An 18,145-nucleotide genomic window follows, 5' to 3' on the forward strand; every position below is an offset into this window, starting at 1 on the left:
GAAGTTGAAAGTACAGTCAGTGTTTTTGAAACTTAAGTTCAAATAAAATAAAATGTGGATGGAATATAAAAAATTAACCTTTTTTCTAAATTACGTAAAAATTATTTGGATTCGATAAGACGTACTTTCTTTAGCGAATCCTAATCACCCCTATTGGTTGCAGTTGAAATCGGTGAAGGATGAGTCAGTAAAAAGGGATACGGGTATGTTTCCAAAATTTGTAAGACTCATTATTTAAATCATAGATCAGAAAAAAATCTTTGATAACTTTCACAAAAATGATTTGATTTTTGATGTAATATGTCATATACGTTTTTTAGGGTTCCTAATTACCTTACTGCATTGGGTCAAAGTCTAAATATAAGAGTTAGTAGCCATATAGCGCATGTCTTCTTTGAGATTTTCAAATGATTCCCCTTAGATGCAGTTAAACTGCAGTTAAAGAATGAGGTGGATTTACTTTACCGATTAAAACGTATATTCCAAGATAACTTTTGTGAACACATACAGTAAAAGCTCTTTATTCGCGGGGTATATGTTCCATAAATATGCCGCGAATACAGAAACCGTGAATACGGAATGGTAATTTATATGGAATTATAGGGGATACGTTCCTAGGTGACAAAATAAAAAAAAACAAAAAAACAAAACAAATACATATATAAAAAATCAATTTTCTGTAATTGAAGTTTTTGACCATATTGATTAATTATTATCTTCAGGCTTAGGCAATGGTTTGAAGAATTTTGTAATTTTTTCTTGCTTGGCAGTTTTTAAAAGCTCCTTCAATTCAGACTGATATTCAGCAGTGGCATTTGCAAGTTGCCTCTTAAAAATAAGACTTCGTTCCATAGACGGATCAATTTTCATAAAGAAAATCACAAAGCTCATTTGCCATTCTTAAACCTTCACTAAGATTTTTCAAATTAAATGTCACGTTTCCAGTGCTTGTTGAAGCCTCTTCTTCAATGGGCTGTGAATTTAACATTTCCTCCAAGTCGGTTTCAGTCAAATCTTCATCTTGCGATTCAAGCAATTCCTGAATGTCACTTGATTCTATCTGTTCGAACCCATCTCGTCCTATTCCATTCGCAATTTCGTCTATGTTTGCAGTCAAAGTTTGAATTTCCACACATTCTTCGTCATTTTCCGCAGTCAGAGCAGGCCACAGTTTTTTTCCAGCATGACTTCAATGTGTGTGGCTTCCGTTCTTCCAGTGATTCTTTTATGTTTACGATGCATTTTGCTATGTCAAATTTTTTCCAACATTCCATAACATTCATATCAGGATTACATTCCATATTATCCAATACGATTTTGAAGGTTCGTCTAATGTAATAGAGTTTAAAGGCCTGGATTATTCCTTGGTCCATAGGTTGAAGCAAAGCCGTCGTGTTGGGAGCTAAAAATGTCACTTTTATATTTCGATGCATAGTTTCAAGTTCGCGAGGATGACCTGGTTTATTGTCCAAAACTAGAACTGCTTTAAAGTCTAAATTCTGTTTTTTATAAAATAAGTTTCAACTTCAGAAACAAAACAATTCCGGAACCAGTCTCAAAAAATAGCGCTTGTAACCCATGCTTTCTTATTAGCACGCCAAAACACTGGAAGGTCGTCCTTGTTTTGATTTTTTAAAGCCCGAGGATTTAACGATCTGTAAAGCATCAGTGGTTTAATGACACAATCTCCAGATGCATTAGAACATAGCAGCAGTGTAACTCTATCCTTTGCTGTCTTAAATCCAGGAGCAGACTTTTCGCTTTTAGAAATGAATGTTTTGTTTGGCATTCTCTTCCAAAACAGTGCAGTTTCGTCTGCATTAAATACTTGCTTAGGTTTGTATCCTCCATCAGCTACTAAGTTTGCAAATTCTTCTAGATATCGTTCTGCTGCAGTAGTGTCTGCAGATGCAGCTTCTCCAACGATTTTAATGATTGTCTCAACTTAAATTTATTGAACCAACCTTCCGATGCTTGAAATCCTCCACCTGTACATTCACCACTACAACTACCATAAAGTTCTTTAAAATGAGCGTAAAGACGCTTTGCCTTCTCCCGGACCATTGGACCACGCAGGGGCACCCTTTTTTAGTTGCGGTCTTCGATCCATAATGACAACGCCACTTCCATTTTTTCTATTGCTGGATCACGAACAATTTTCGCTGACAGTGAAGTTGAAGCTACAGACGACCTTATTTTATCTTCGGATTTTTTTTTATCGATCGTACAGTTGATTGGTTGACATTGAATGAGCGTGATATGGATGCAAACGACTCTCCAAGGCGTAAACGATCAAGCATTTTTATTTTCACTTTAAGTGGTAACACAGATTTTTTTCGTGTCGAAACTCGTTTCTCATTTTTTTAGTTGACATTACTGTATAAATTAGGAAGACATCGGTAGAGACGTGTTACTCGATCACAATTTTTGTAACGAATGGAAAGACGAAACAATAAAACACGCAAAGCGGCTCTTACCAAAGGACGGAACGTCTAATAATGTGGCGGCATTTAAAAATATACTTTATTCATTGAGTAATAAGGTTGCTTTCATTCTGTTTGTTTACATTCTCAAAAACACCGATCGCGGCGAAGGCGGCTTATGTCAAAGTCCGAACCAATACAGCGGCGATATCATTTAACAACATACTTTAGGCAAAGTTGTTGTAATAAGGTCTATTTTACATTTTATTAGTCCATTTGACGGCGTTTACAAAGGATATTGGGTTGGATACCTATTGGAATCCTTTTTATTATTATGTATGTACGTACTGATTAGATCCGCGAATAAAGAAATCCTTAGCCGCGAATATAGGAATTGGGTCGCATGTTTTTAATCCGCGAATAGTGAAAACGCGAATGAAGGAAACGCGAATAAGGAGCTTTTACTGTATTAGGTTTTGGCGGAATATAGGATTACTCATCTATCTTGTAATCAGATTTATCGATTTATCTTGTATCTTGCAGATAAATTCAGGTGGCAAGAAAGTTAAACTTATTGTAGCATCTACTGAAGAGCTAGAGGCAACTTCTCCTGCCATAGTTTGGTATAAAGGAGGCGTAATAAATACTGCACCTAATCGTGTCACAGTAAGTATTTTGAAGGCGTACACTGATAAATAATATGAAAATCATTGTATATTTTTATATTGATAAACAATATAAAAATATATAAGATCTTATGCATAAAAATAATATAGCTTTGTATTTAATATAAAAATTCAGAGAATTAAAGAATGGTTTCTTTTGGGTTTTGAAGCGGCGTTCCTTTTATACTCTTGAGTACGTATGGAACCTTAAAAAGAGAGAATTTTTATATATAATTTTGGAATTAGTGTTAAACGAAATAATAAAGTATTTTCCTAATTTATTATTGTCAACTTAAAAATAATATTTTATTTTATTATATTCTGAAAGACATAGATTTGTATAAATGAATATTGTAAATAGGTATCAGGTATATCACAAAAATATTGTAATCTAATTGACACTATTATAAAACCCTAGGTCTTATACCACTTATATTATAATACCACTATTTATGTTGTTTTTACAATAATTTAATATCAAAATCTATTAGTTGTAAACGTCATACAGATAAGTACGATAATTTTGGGAAGTTTTAAACTTCCATACCTTATATATATATATATATATATATATATATATATATATATATATATATATATATATATATATATATATATATATATATATATATATATATATATATATATATATATATATATATATATATATATATATAGAGAGAGAGAGAGAGAGATAATGGAGTTAAAAGATATATTCCTGTGTAATCTAATGGTTAGCGCGTGATGACTTTGCTGCTCATTGTCTTGGTTCGATTGTTGGCGAGGCACAAGCATTTTGTATTCACCTAGGACTATAAAGCAATTTTGAATTACTTGAATTAAGACGTACCGAATTCCTCTATAAATTCAAAAATAACAGTGATGGGATCTATTGTCACCCACATCACCTTACTAAGGCCCTCTAGCTGGGCATGCCCTTCTTCATGTATTGTAATGCAACGCATTCAGACTTCAAAGCATATTCTTAACATTCAAGATTAAGAAAAACTAAAGTTTCACAAAATATCTACTGGACTATTTTAAAACAGGAGATAGTTAACTGAATACAAAAGTGAATCATAAGTATTGTAATACTTCAACAAGCGAAACAGCAGGTGCATGTATACGCCGTAATCGATTGTAAATACAAGATCAAATCTGAACAAGAATTAGTGTGGCAAGCGGATTACGGATTATTTAACACGGAGGCCGCCACTCCATCAGTATCTTCAGTCAATTTTTAGTGACGGTGACGATGAGTACTCAACAACGTCTGACACGTGAACTGAACTGTCGTTGTACGAATTTGAACTCGGACATAACGCTGCAGCAGCAACTAAAAACATTTCATGCGAAAGGGAAAAGTGCAGTGATCCACAGCACAGCAACTTGTCGGTTCGAATAATTTTGTGCAGGTTGTGAAAATATCGAAGATCAGCCAAGGCCAGCCGCCCCAGATTAAAAGATTCTGAGGACATACGACACGGTATTGAGGAAAATCCTCTATCAGCACATAACTATTGTCTAGTAAACTCGTTATGTTCCAGTCCACTGTAGTGTGCCACCTTCACGAACTCAGGAAAAGCAGTAGGAGCTGACACGTGAGTTCACCGTAGCTCAGATCCAGAGGAGAGTACAGAGAGGAGAGACACAGTAAAAACAAGAGTCTGATGAAGCCAATATGTTCAGTTAGTTGGCGAAACTGTCACACATTTATTATTTTATAATAAACGTTGCTTTGCTCAGCAATTTGTAATTTAGTGTAAGTTATTGAATATAGCAAAGCTAGTATGAATCAGTTTGTTAAGTTATGTTAAATTCGTCTGACTATTGTGTTCTACTACATTATAAGGTTTAGGCTAATCACTTAGTTTTGCCGTAATATCTGATTCATTATATTATTGTCATGCTCCATACTCTATTGGAAACACCTTTTGCTATAAAATAAACTTAAAAGTTAAACTTCTTAGTCGTGATTTTCTGTATGCGCTGCTGTACATCGAAATCGAGCATGGGGGCGTTTAAATATTACTGGTATGTAAGCATTCGAGAGAAGTAGTTCAATTTTTTGTTTACTTTTTCATTTGATACGTTTTTAAATGGGGCATATTACTTTTTCGTGACACTTGAACGTCTGTCCAAATAAAGTTTGCAGAGTAAAGGGACGACATGTGAAAGTACCGCCGAGGGCGGCAAAACTACTAGCTCCGGCCCTGGCTGCAAAGTGTCTGCAAACAGTCTAACACGAGAGTCTATACTTTGAATATTAATCTGCCTTCATTATACCGTAATAAATACAAGTACACTAGAATATTGCAAGATTTCCCAAGTAATATTTTCGTTGTTAAACGGTGTACCAACCGTTGTCTATTTGTAGGCATCATTGGCAAAGCCACTATCAAAATGCTAACGACAAATTCGACAATCCATCAACTATCGATGACAACAAGCGAAAACAAAACAGTGGTTCAACGTAGGTGCATCGTTGTTTTGGCAACGCATCGAAAGACGATGTTCTATTTTGTTGTCACAATGTTGGCGTTCCGTAGGATAACAATCGTTGGCCAACTGTTTTTTTTTTCACGTTGGTGTTTAGTTGGCATTCCATTAGCCCAACCACACCATAGTTCGTAGATTGTAGGATAACGATCGTTGGCCAACTCTGATTTTTTCGTTGGCCAAACTCCTCCATGGCTGGCACACTGTCATCCATTGGTTGGTTGGCCAACTGTAAAGCTTCTGTTGACCCAACGTTGCAAATAATTGTTGGCATAACGATTTGCAGTACCGCCAAAATCACGGTTGGCCAACCAACTAGGGTCGGTTGGCCCAACCATTTGCCAACCCAAAATGCTACTTGGGCTATGATGACTGATTGCGTTCCTGTGTTCACAGGAGGGCTTAACTATTATGGGTATAGATACAGCGTTTGGATCAATGCCATAAAAACGATAGAGGAGCAAGCACCAACCAACTTGTATAAGTGGCCATTAAAAGCAAGAATTATATCTAACCTGCGTAAAGGCAGGGCGATGTTGGTGGGACAGCACGATAGCGCGTCCGTATGAACCAGACGCAATAGCGACAGTGAGTATGCCCGTAACTGAAGATACTGCAAAAAAGAAAAACAAAAATTCACATATTTGTTGTGTACATTTTAAAAGGCTATATTCTCCTGGGACTTCTATCGTTACGCATCATGACTTAGCACACTGCTTTCACACATTAGCACAGTTCATCATGAGTTCCTTATGGAGTATTGCAAGCATACACTTTGGATTAGGTATTTCCGCCTTCTTGCGCATGTCACAGGTAATACATATACCAAATATTTTGATTACTTATATACGAGAAGAAGTAAAAAGAAAAGGGACTTGCAATTTCTTGCACTAAGGTTTGGTAACACTGCTAGTATCCAGCGCTGAATTAATGTCGTCTGCAACACTTTTATGCAACGTGTCAGTCTTATTCCCGCGTTAATCGTTGAAGTGTAGTAGACCGTTAAACATGGCAGCTCCATTGTCTATCTGCACCAAGGAGGAAATGAGGGCAGTGATTCGCTTTTTGTTTGCGGAAGATGTTAAACCTGCGGAAATTATTTGTTGAATGCAAGCGCAGTATAGTGAGAGCTGTTTATTGAAGCAAGTGCGTTTCAAACAAGGAAGAACTACTTTATGTGACGAGGAAAGATCGGACAGGCCATCGACGTTAAAGACTGAGAATAATTTCAAAGTCGTTGAGGATATGATGATGGAAAACAGACGAATTACAGTGGACGAAATCCCGAATACTTTACATATCAGTCATGGTTCAGCGTATTCCATCTCGACAGGCTAAATTCTCGGAAAGTGTGTGCAAGGTGGGTCACGAAAGAATTGTCAGCGCAGCATAAGGCACAGAGGTTGGACATCTCGCGTAAACATTTGGCCTGTTATCGTCGCGAGGGAGATGGATTTTTACAGCAAATCGTTCCTGTAAATGAAACTTGAGTACATCATCACGAATCGGAAAATATGGCTGCGAGCATGATTTGGAAGCGCTCAGGGGAAGAAGATTTGCAAGCGATGCAGAAGTCATTGATGAAGCACAAAACCGAAAAACTTTTTTCCGACGGAATTAAAAAAAAAAAAAAAAGAAAAGAAAAGAAAAGAAAAAGAAAAACTTGTGAAACATTGGGTGCAGTGCGTTGAAGTGCAGGGTGATTATGCAGAAAAATATTGTGTTTCAGTTTTATATCATTAGAATAAATGTACCTTTTCCCCTATACATGTTGACTTTTCCTCGTATTTCTCTTTTCAAATACCAATAGATATATCTTTCGTAAATTTTCCAATCTATGGGTCCAGATCCTGGACTGCACCGAACATCATTCTTCTATTGTGGATCAAACTAAAGATTACACGGCATGAAAGTGTTACTTCAGGCACTTAGTTACACAGGAATTACCAGGAAGGACATATAGTTTTCTTAATTTAGAATAAAGCACTGTGATTGTTTTGCGTATTAACTTTTTATAATTGTAATTACAATTATTTAAACATACGATTTGCATAAACTTTGAAGTAGCAAATAATAATTATAAATTAGTTTATACCATAAAATCGCTGCTTATTATTAATACTTATTATTAGAAACTTATTTTTCTTTCGCTGTTTTAGTGGTACAAGGAAAAGAATAACATTTGGGAATCAGTGTGGTCTGTATCCTACAAAAAGCAGTTTATTTTCTTGGTTGTAATTGGGGAAGCTTTGATTGGATGGACAAAGAAGGTAAATGTAATTTTACGAGCTGTTTTATTTATTTTTATTATTGAAAATGATTCTGAGGTGAAAGTTAATGTAGTGAGGCCACAAAATAGGTACGGATACAAGAACATAAATCTATTTATTATTATTATTATTATTATTATTATTATTATTATTATTATTATTATTATTATTATTATTATTATTATTATTATTATTATTATTATTATTATTATTATTGTGAAACGTCACATACGGTAACAGTTTTATCCCTCTATAAGTGATACACATTTTTTTCCTCCCAGAAGATGTCTTATCCACCTAGTAATCACTTCGCAATAGTGGAACCTTGCACCAGAAACATTTTCCTTTGTTTCAAATAATTACCTAAAATATTTTAAAGTTGCCAAGCCAACGTGGACTGGTGTTATTTAAGCTGAAAAGAAATTAATTGTTCTGAAATCAATTTGATAGATTAGCTTTTTTTAACTTGAAGATGTGACCAAAAAAATTAAAAAGACAAGAGAGAGGGAATAAGTTAATAAACATTTTCGTTTGTGTCGAGATAAGCTTGAACTAATGTGAATAGGACATATCCGACTCGCTATGTCTGCCTTCCTACCACCTTCAGTTACAAACACATTGATTTCCATTCACGTTGTGCGTACCTTTTCAAGTAGCAAGAATTTGTATGGAGAAACCTATAAAAAGAAGATATAATACATTAACGTGGCACGGTTAAATAATACTGATTTTCTCTTCACGTTCTGTTTTATGTGTTGTTTTGTTTTTTCTTTTCTTTCTTCTTTCTTTGGTATTATTTTGTTTTGCTTCTCCTTGCTGTTTGCTGCTGGAATATGTTTACAGAAAGTGAACGAAAATTAGTACTTTTGAGCCCCAGTGGCTCAGTGGTAGAGCGTTCACCTCTGGTGTCTGGGGTCCTTGGTTCGATCCCAGCTCACGCCAAGTGAACTTTGTGGTGTGTGCGTGGGTTTTCTCGGGTTCTCCCGTTCCCTCCCACCTTCTTCATTCCATTCATTTATCATCGTCTCCTTTAGCCTAGCCGACATAAACGTGGGACTAAAACTTAAAGATTTCATTTTATTTTTTTCATTTCAAAATTAGTATTTATGTTTATACGAGGAGTGATCAGAAAGTAAGGTTACAAAGCCTGCAGTGAAACGTGTAGATATTATATCATACAACCAATACAGCCAACAGAGAGTATATGCATTAAGTTATTTTTCTACGTAGTCTCCATATCGGTTGAAGCACTCGTCGCATTGTGGGATGAGTTTGAAGATTCAATATTGATAAAAATGATGTCCTTGCGTGTTCAGCCTAGAGATGTGGATCGGGTAAATACCCAGTGGGTAGGTAAATAAAAAATGGGTATTTACCCGGGTATTTACCCCTTTTGTATTTACCTACCCAAAAAATGGGTATTTTCCTAAAGTTCAATTATTTTTAGTTTTAAGAATTGCTAACCATACCGGTGACCTTTTATTTAATATTTTGGGGTCTGTCGAGCGTGTTTTCTTGTTCATTCACTATATATATATATATATATATATATATATATATATATATGCAAAATAACAAATTGCCCCCGTTCATGTGCGGTGCGGGTTGGCAGGCAATTTTGACCATGGCCCACCTGCGATACAATTTTGGATATTATATGTTATTCTAGGTTACAACGACATCTAAAACTTTTTTTTTTCTCGAAGAACTTCATAGGTAAAGAGGAGATCAAAATATTGAATCGAGTGTTTTGAAAGGAGGGAATGGTGGGGATGAACTGTTACAATTTTCAGACGAAGCCCTGGTGTACACATATAACTACATGCATCTAAGTTTGAACAACATCGATTAAGCCAATCTTGAGAAATAATTAACTTTTCCGAGTTTACATCATTGCTCACGAACAAATCAGAGTCAGAGTTGAAACACGAGAAATTAATGTCTCCTGGGGGTACTTACATTACCACCCTCTTGTCGTCTCAAGATTGATCTTGGGCTATTTTACTATACTTATCCACCTATGCTCTTTCTTCACCAAGGTGTGAACGGCTTTTAAACTTGGATTAGCTTCGCCAAGACTTAAAAGATTAAGAAATCGTAGTATGACTTCAAACCTTAGATTGTCCAAACATAGAAATCGTATATAAACCCTCTTTGTTAAATCCTTGGGAGACAGACCCAGTTTTAAATGTAAAGTTTGTGATACGCCGCCGATTTTCAAGAACTCTATCAAGTTATTGTGTATTTTCATTTGAGAACAGATGTTTTGAGACTCCTTCAATCCAACAATTTTTTTTCCGAAATGTGCAATTCTAAAATTTTAAAATTCTCAGAAATGTTTCACAGACAACTCAGACAACCGTAATACGAATAAAAGATAAACGAAAGCTGGATCATGTATCTAAAGCATTATATATCAGAGGCTACAACTAATTGAATAAAGACCAAAATTATCAAAATCTTTCCGAGTTGAACATTATGGAGGTTCAAGTTAGTCATGAAAAGATGGTATCTTATGTCTACTAGTTTCCAACTTAAAAGAACATTTTGGAATAATTTTAATGAAAGTAGAAAGTGAGTTTGATATAGTATTTAATAGGTATAGTCACATTTATTATACGAAAAAAAAATACATCAATTTCCATCAAATATACAGGCTTTTCTTGACTTTTTATGGCTTCTTAGGTTCAACGTTACTATTTCGGATTTTTGATAGAATCTTAATATTGATATTTCTTAAAACAAATGCCGACGTATGGAACCCTAATGAAGTCTTCCAGGAAGCGTTGAAGGAAAGCATTGCCAAAGCGATCTTCGTTAGTGGATGTCCCCTGTCACTTGTTGATCACTCTTTGTGGATTGATTTTTAAAAAAAAAAAAAATCCGTCCTTCGTATTCTCTCCCATCAAGGTATCGCCTGGCTACGAGTTACTGGGATGCTCAACACAGTGAAATGCAAGGGGAAATTAAAACGAAGTTAGAGGAATCAAGAAACATTCATTTACAGTGTGATGGTTGGAGTAATTTAAGAAATTAATCTATCAGTTATTTAGTCATTTTAAAGCCTGAACGTGTTTTTGTTGGTTTCGCGTTGTCGAAAGAAAATAAACACGACGCACATTACTTGCCTGAAGAGATTATGAATGTTCTGTAAAAACATAACCCTGAAAAAATTTTAATAATCATAGAAGACAACGCGCCCAATATGAGAGCAGCTTTTAAATTAGTAAAACAGAAGTATTCTAGCATAGTATCTCTGGGTTGTCTTGCTCATCTTCTCCATTTGCTTTGTTCTTACATCATCGGATATCAGTCGGTAAAGACATTACTGGAAAGTGTAATTGATGTTGTTAAACAATTAAACATAGCCATCACCTGCAATCACTATTTACACAAAACTCAAGTGAGAAAAGGGTTACAATTTCGTTAAAGTTGCCTGAAAAAAACAAGATGGGGAAACCATTCATAATGCCTCCAAAGTGTGCTTGTCAATGAAAATGGGCTTCAGACGCTCGCGTGAGTGAGGAATCGTCATTACCCTCAGAAATCAAGAAAATACTTCTTGATGATGTATTTTGGATTTGCATTGAAAACCTTGTAGCCATTTTGAAACCTATAGTGGATTTGATTAAATGCTTCGAGTAAAATGAGTATCAATCCTTTCGAAAACAGAAGAGCAATCAATGACAGAAAAATTTAAACAAAGAAGTGAACCCGGCTCGATCCCACTTTTCACGGCTGCAAATTGACCACTGAAGAATTGCTGGATGGAATAAACTTTGTTTATGAAGTTGGAAAACAAATGGGACTGAATTCTGTTTTACTGACACATGTGAGATCACATTTGACTGACTATAGGGACAGGGAAGGAAATTGGGCAAGGAAGTTTTTATGAGACGGAGTGGAACAAATGAGCTCACTACTTTGGTGGAGAGGTTTTCGAGACATCACTGAATTAGCTGATGTCGCCATTAGAATCCTTTGTGCTCCGGTTACATCTGTTGCCACTGAAAGAACTCTCTCTACATTTAGTAAAACAATAAATCGTTTATCACTGGAGAGGACAGGAAAACTAACATATCCTTCTTATAACTGGAAGCTTTTAAATAAGAGATTGCCTGAAGTTTCACGGATGGAACATTCAGGACCAGGATTATCAAGGAACAAGTCACCAGCTGTTGGCATGGAAAAGAACAAAACACCAGAGACATTGGAAGAGGATACAGAGAAATGAGTGACATAGAAGGAAATGAAGATGCGAATAATAGTGATGTTGATATTGAAGAATTATTTGATGATTCCGACTCTGATCTTACGGTTGATTCTGCGTAGGACGGTAAAATTTGTGGTCGTTTTATAGTACTCCAAATATGGTAGAGGTTAATTGCTGTTCTATATTGAATGATTTAAAAAATAAATATTACTGAGTTACTATACAGCTTAATGTTGTTTATCACATTAATATTTTAAATATACTATTCCAACAAATTCCTTCACAAAGTATTATTGTTAATGTTAAACTCCATTTAGTGAACACTTCTAAAAATCAGAAATTAGTTACTTAAGTGTTTTATGAAATGTTATTCCTTATTTTATAAATAATTTTCTTTCAATGGCATATTTAGTAAATAATTTCATCGACCAATTTATTAAATTTAATTATCTTGATTATTCTGCAACTTTCGTAATCGGTAAATGTGTAAATTTTTTTGTTTCTAAATATTTTCAAGATTATTAGTTACTAGTCGAGTTTCTTTACTATGATATAACTATATCAACAACTTCGTTGTTACAGTATAGTTTCTTAAACAGATTAATTTATTAATTCCGTAAATGAGGTGTAAAACTTAAGAAACTTATTGGTCCAATTTTTTGCATACTCGACAATTCAATATATCTCATTGCCTATAGATAAAATATCAAAAATAACTATTTTGCGTGAAGAAAGTAACCAGCCGTATCTGTAATATCAATTAAGTTTTTTTAATTATTAAAAAGGTTGTTTTTATCATTACTATTCAAAAAAATTTTAAGGTAGTATATATATATGTATGTGTATATATATATATATATATATATATATATATATATATATATATATATATATATATATATATATATATATATATATATATATATATATATATATAGATAGATAGATAGATAGATAGATAGATATAGATATAGATATAAACAAACTATAATAAACTTGTTGTAAATAAACTATATAATAAACTTGATGTGAACTTTAGATCTTTAAAATAAGAAAGCAATTATTAATAATTCATTTTCCGCCATTAATAAATTTGGTAAACCAAAAGAAAACGTATTTCTTTAGTAATAGAGATCCTGCTGTTACTTAAATACTTTAGTTAGTGTGTTTATCGGTGATTTGAAAAACTGGAGAAAGTATTGTAAAATAAAAGAAGATGAGCCAGATTGAGAAAAATGGAGAAAATTTCATGAGAGGCGAACCTAAGGAAGAACTTAAATTCCTTGTCATTAATACCAGGAGCTGCTGGTTTGGTGACAACTGACTTCACTTTCTTTAGTCATCGTTACATTCTGTCATAAATTTTCGTGTTGGTTTGATCCACTACCAAATTCTATCGCGTAGTTGATTGGACTCCTCAAGGGCACACCAAAGTAAGGGTAAGAATTCACAGGGTAGAATGGATAATTATATTCCGCCAAGGGTAATAGAAGGAAATTTAGTGTAAATAGAAAGAAAATTATGGTGAGTAGGTAGGAAATCCGACTGTATTACTTAATAAATATCAAATTCATTCTTTAATTACTACAAAAAATGATTAATTAGGTGGTTATTTAGTGCTCCTGTTGTAGGTGATACAAATGACGATTATATTTTTCATTGACAACGATAAAATCCATTTATTGCTAATTGAAACATAAAATACCCACTAAAATACCCATTTTGGGTAAATACCCGGGTATTTACCCAGGGTATTTACCCGCTGAAATAAATACCCAGGTATTTTACATCCCTAGTTCAGCCACGTTGTCACGAAGTGTTTCACTTCCTTGTCTGAAGTAAAGCGACTTTAAGTGCTTCTTCAAGCGCAAGAACAGGTGAAAGTAGCTTGGAGTGAGGTCCAGGCTCTGGGGAGGATAGTCGATGATGTTCCAGCGAAAGTGCTTCAACAGCGTGATGGTCTTTTGTGCTGTATGCGGGCGCGCGTTGTCGTCAAGGGCTTTCGACACCATTCTGTGACATGCTGACTTGATATTACAGAGACATGATGAGAACTCTACCACTGGACCACCGTGCACTCTCGGTAGGTGTGATGATGAAATCTATTCTTGAGATGCTGAATCCACAAAGGAAATCATTTCTAGATATCTCTTACTATTTTTGCTCTGTGAAAATCAATATTCAAACCACAAATGGAATAGATTTCTGTAACTTACGATTTTAGTAGAAGGATAAAGGTGGAGATTGAACTTACAATTGCGACGCTGAATCAAATTTCGGAAAACAGTTTCTTACAATCTATTACTGGTTGTGTTCTATGGCTATCAACATTAAAACCGAAAATAGTTAATTTCTGTCACTTTCAGTTTAAATACAGGTTTAAGAGAGGACAAAAACCTATTTATGTGACTCATAGATCCATATCGAAAAATCGTTTCTCGCTATCTCTTATCGTATTTGTTCTGAAGCCTGTCGAGAGACCGACGACCAGAAATAATTGTTTTATAAGAACCCACATTTGTTCGTAGCATAGTTTGGAAGTCCAAACTTTTAAATCCCGATGTTGTTACTCCCAAGTTGGTCTCACCTACTTATTTACCCGCTCTGGGTTGGGAGCATGTGGAGTTAATGTTTTGTTGCATTTTAACGCACATCTCTGAACTTATCCAATCACTTAACAGATGAGAAAATATTGAGCGGATGGCTTTGTTTACTAGACGTGGCAACAGTCGAATACTTTCAGGGACATGAAGGCATCAGCAGCCAATGACAGGCGCGGCCGTCTTCTGCTTTAAGACGGTAGTGCTGCGGGATTGGAGGATGATTCATACAACGACACGACTTTAGTTAAGAGAAGTTTATATGCCTTTGTCATTTTGGAATAGTTTGAAATGTCTTTTCCTGGTCTCATGTTGACTTAGCATCTCCGGAGGGTGGACAGTCTTCTCTCGTTCAAGCTAACGACCAGCATAGCTTATCGTAACATGTTGATTTCCTTCACTCCATTTTTTTTAAATCGTGACTCGTGAAATAGTAAGAAAACTACAATTAATGCAGTGAATCATTTTTTATGTTATGCTGCAGAATAGTAATGTTGGATAATTAATTACCGATGATGTGGTTTACTTGATATAGTGACAATTGTTAGAAAAGGTCAGGTCAAAGAATTGTTTGAGTACTTATAACGGAGATTAATAATAATTAACTTCTAATGTGAATACTCTTGTGGCTCTAATTTGAATAAAACAAGAACGTATGCGTGCAAAATAATTCCTGTGCCGATGTAATTTTGCAGGGTGTCAGAGAGAAATATCAATACCACAGTAGTTTAATGTTTGGCACTTGCATTCTGTAAAGTAACATATTTTTAAACAATAGTTTCAAGATTTCTCTAATTTTAACATCTTAAATGTTTGATGATGAATCTTCGAATGATAAGTCGAAAAGTGTACCAAGTTGTAGTAGTACAAATTGGAAATTATTATAACGATTTGATTATATGTATCGTTGACAAGCATGCAGCTATAAATCCAGAGGAGGGGGGAGGTAAGTAAAGGAAGCTCACGTGTTACAGAAAATGGAAAACTTCTGTTGAGAATTTGGGATAGAGCTATCAACAACTTTCGATACGTGTATGACGCAATATTTTGGGACGAATGTTAACAATTTAGAAGTTTCACTACATCTGTTCTAAAGCTGAAAAAAGAACCTTAGTTAGTTTGCATGCTACTTAAACACGAATAATCACAATAATAAAAGCCTTTGGAGTGAGTTGGGTACGCTTGGTCTGGAAGAAAGCTATGCCAGTGTTATTGTTGGACAATTAAACAATGCAGATATAATTAATCGACTCTTTGTTAAGGGCCAGGGTAAGAATATTTAACAAATGTTTTTTTTTTTCTTTTTATGTACAAGTGACTCAAGTGTTTGTAAGAATAAAATAAATTTTTAGGATGAAATATTATTTGAATGCTTAATTCCTAACGCCATTACATATATCAGTAAACTCAAAGGACTCACTTTTGCTTCTCCAAGTTTTTATAGATTGTTTAAAAAAATATTATTCTTAGGCAGATGTCTTGATAATACTGACAGCTGTTTGCGAAAATTCGAAGTTTATTATAATTTTTTAAACGATCTATAAGATTTTGGAGAAGCAAAAGCGAGAGGTTTTCAGATTATTGACAAGATTGCTCTTGAAGTGGTTCGCATTACCATTACAGATAATTTATGTAGTAATAAGTTCAGATTTGTATGTAAGAAATTTTCGCACCTCTGAAGATATTCCGGAAGATTTGCATACAACTCTAGTTCTCTTATTAAAAATAACAGTTTACTGATAATAAATCTAATAATTTTGGCTCCTAAAATATTTTGTAAATATACTTTCTGTCGTGTATCACTATTAAGAAAAGAAACTAAAAAGTTTGAAGAAATTTCAAACATAGTTACATTGTAAACACTATAAAATATATGCTGAATCTGTTTAATTTTTTTACTAAGTTTTCTTCATCTTTCTTTCCTTCTTCTCTTTACTGTTATTGTTATTTTAGGCTCAGATCATAAAGATAATACCTGAGGAAGATGAAATAGTGATGTTGAAATATCATGGTTACAAATTTAAAGATGTATGCTTCGTGAGTCCAACAGGAGAAGTTATTGTTACTTTAAATGAGGAAAGTATGCTTCATGCGTGGAATAAAACAGGAGATGTGGTAAGATACATATGTGTAACCGAGAAGCACTTTTGTAAAATGTTCACAAGTAATAGAAGTTTTTTTTTTTTTTTGGGGGGGGGGTACTTTTATACAATTATTAATTTTCGGAAAGATTTTATTGTTAGGACTCCGTATTTTATTTCATTTTAATTTGTGATTTTTTCCCTTGGTCTTTTTCCTTGGCTAAATCAGTTCAAAGACGTTTCTTGTTTCTTTGAACTCAATGGCGCTGTTTTTGTTGGTCAAAGAAATGCGCATTTATATTATGTTTTTTTTGGGGGTCACATTGAGGCTAAGAAGTATTGTTTTAAATATAAATGTAAATGTTTCGCCTATTTTGAAGTTTTACCAGATACCTTTCGTAAACTATTTTCTGCACCTAGTTTCAAGAACTTTCTTCGAATTTGTTTCTTTCCTTAGAAAAATATTTCGACCAAATAAAAAAACTGTGGTTACGGTGGTAGAGCAATCACTTATGATGCTAGGGATCTCTAGTTTGATACATTTGTGGTGGACAATTTGTGGTGGACAACATCGCCGTGGTCGTGAGTTTTCTCGAGATTCTTTCGTTTCCTTCCACATTCTCATTACATCAATTCTTTGATAATCATTCGCTTTCTTAATCATCCGTCTCTTTTAGCCTAAAGGCTATAATCGTAAGACTAGGAATTTCATTTCAAATAATAACAACCAAGTTTTACATGGAATGTACTATAAATAAAGTACGAGAATGAAAGATTGGTCATTGAGTCTTAGCTTTCCATTATAAAGGAATTATGTTTTCCTTCCCTTTCTTTTTCTTTCTTCTATTTTTCTTTCTTTTTCTTTCTTTTGCTTAAAGATTGTTAAGCTTAAATATTGTTGTCCACTCCTCATTTCTTAACAGAAACATCTCGCACTTCCACCTTTATCGTGATAACAAGACAGCTCTACAACATAATATCTCAAGTAAACGGTGTTTTATAAGAACAGCACTAAAACATATATAGTCAAGATTGTTTCACAACACTTTGCTATTTCAAGTTTCGTGCTAATTAAAATTTTATGAATAATCTTTATGCCATCAGTCTTCATTGTCTTATTTTGATAACTTTTAGAGCATAAAGTCATGCATATTCCTGAAGTTTTAAAGATCATAAAAATATCAGCCGTAGTTATTATTACATTGATTTCTATAACTATTCTATCAAAATAAATATAAAAAATCTAGAAACGAAACACGAAGAGGAAGATAAAAGTAAAACTTTTATCGACTTACACAGCAATAACTACTAAATAAGTCTGAAATTGTGATTTCCTTTTTAGTAATTTCAGATTACCGTAACTAATTTAACACAATTGTATCGAATTGCGTACA

The 18,145-nt window shown here is 34.2% G+C and overlaps 1 protein-coding gene across 1 annotated transcript in view; it reads left to right on the forward strand.

Moving 5' to 3' along the window:
• The window catches only part of LOC145690931 (cilia- and flagella-associated protein 43), a 190,326-nt gene that overhangs the window by 31,907 nt on the left and 140,274 nt on the right, over positions 1-18,145 (forward strand). The window contains exons 5-7 of the mRNA XM_081766380.1: positions 2,967-3,089; positions 7,747-7,857; positions 16,624-16,785. Of these exons, the coding sequence (XP_081622506.1) occupies positions 2,967-3,089; positions 7,747-7,857; positions 16,624-16,785 (396 nt within the window). The remainder of the gene's footprint in view (positions 1-2,966; positions 3,090-7,746; positions 7,858-16,623; positions 16,786-18,145) is intronic.

This window comes from Thermobia domestica, chromosome 1 (genome assembly GCF_964235325.1).
Source record: "Thermobia domestica chromosome 1, izTheDome1.hap1.1, whole genome shotgun sequence".
Lineage (NCBI taxonomy): Eukaryota > Metazoa > Arthropoda > Insecta > Zygentoma > Lepismatidae > Thermobia > Thermobia domestica.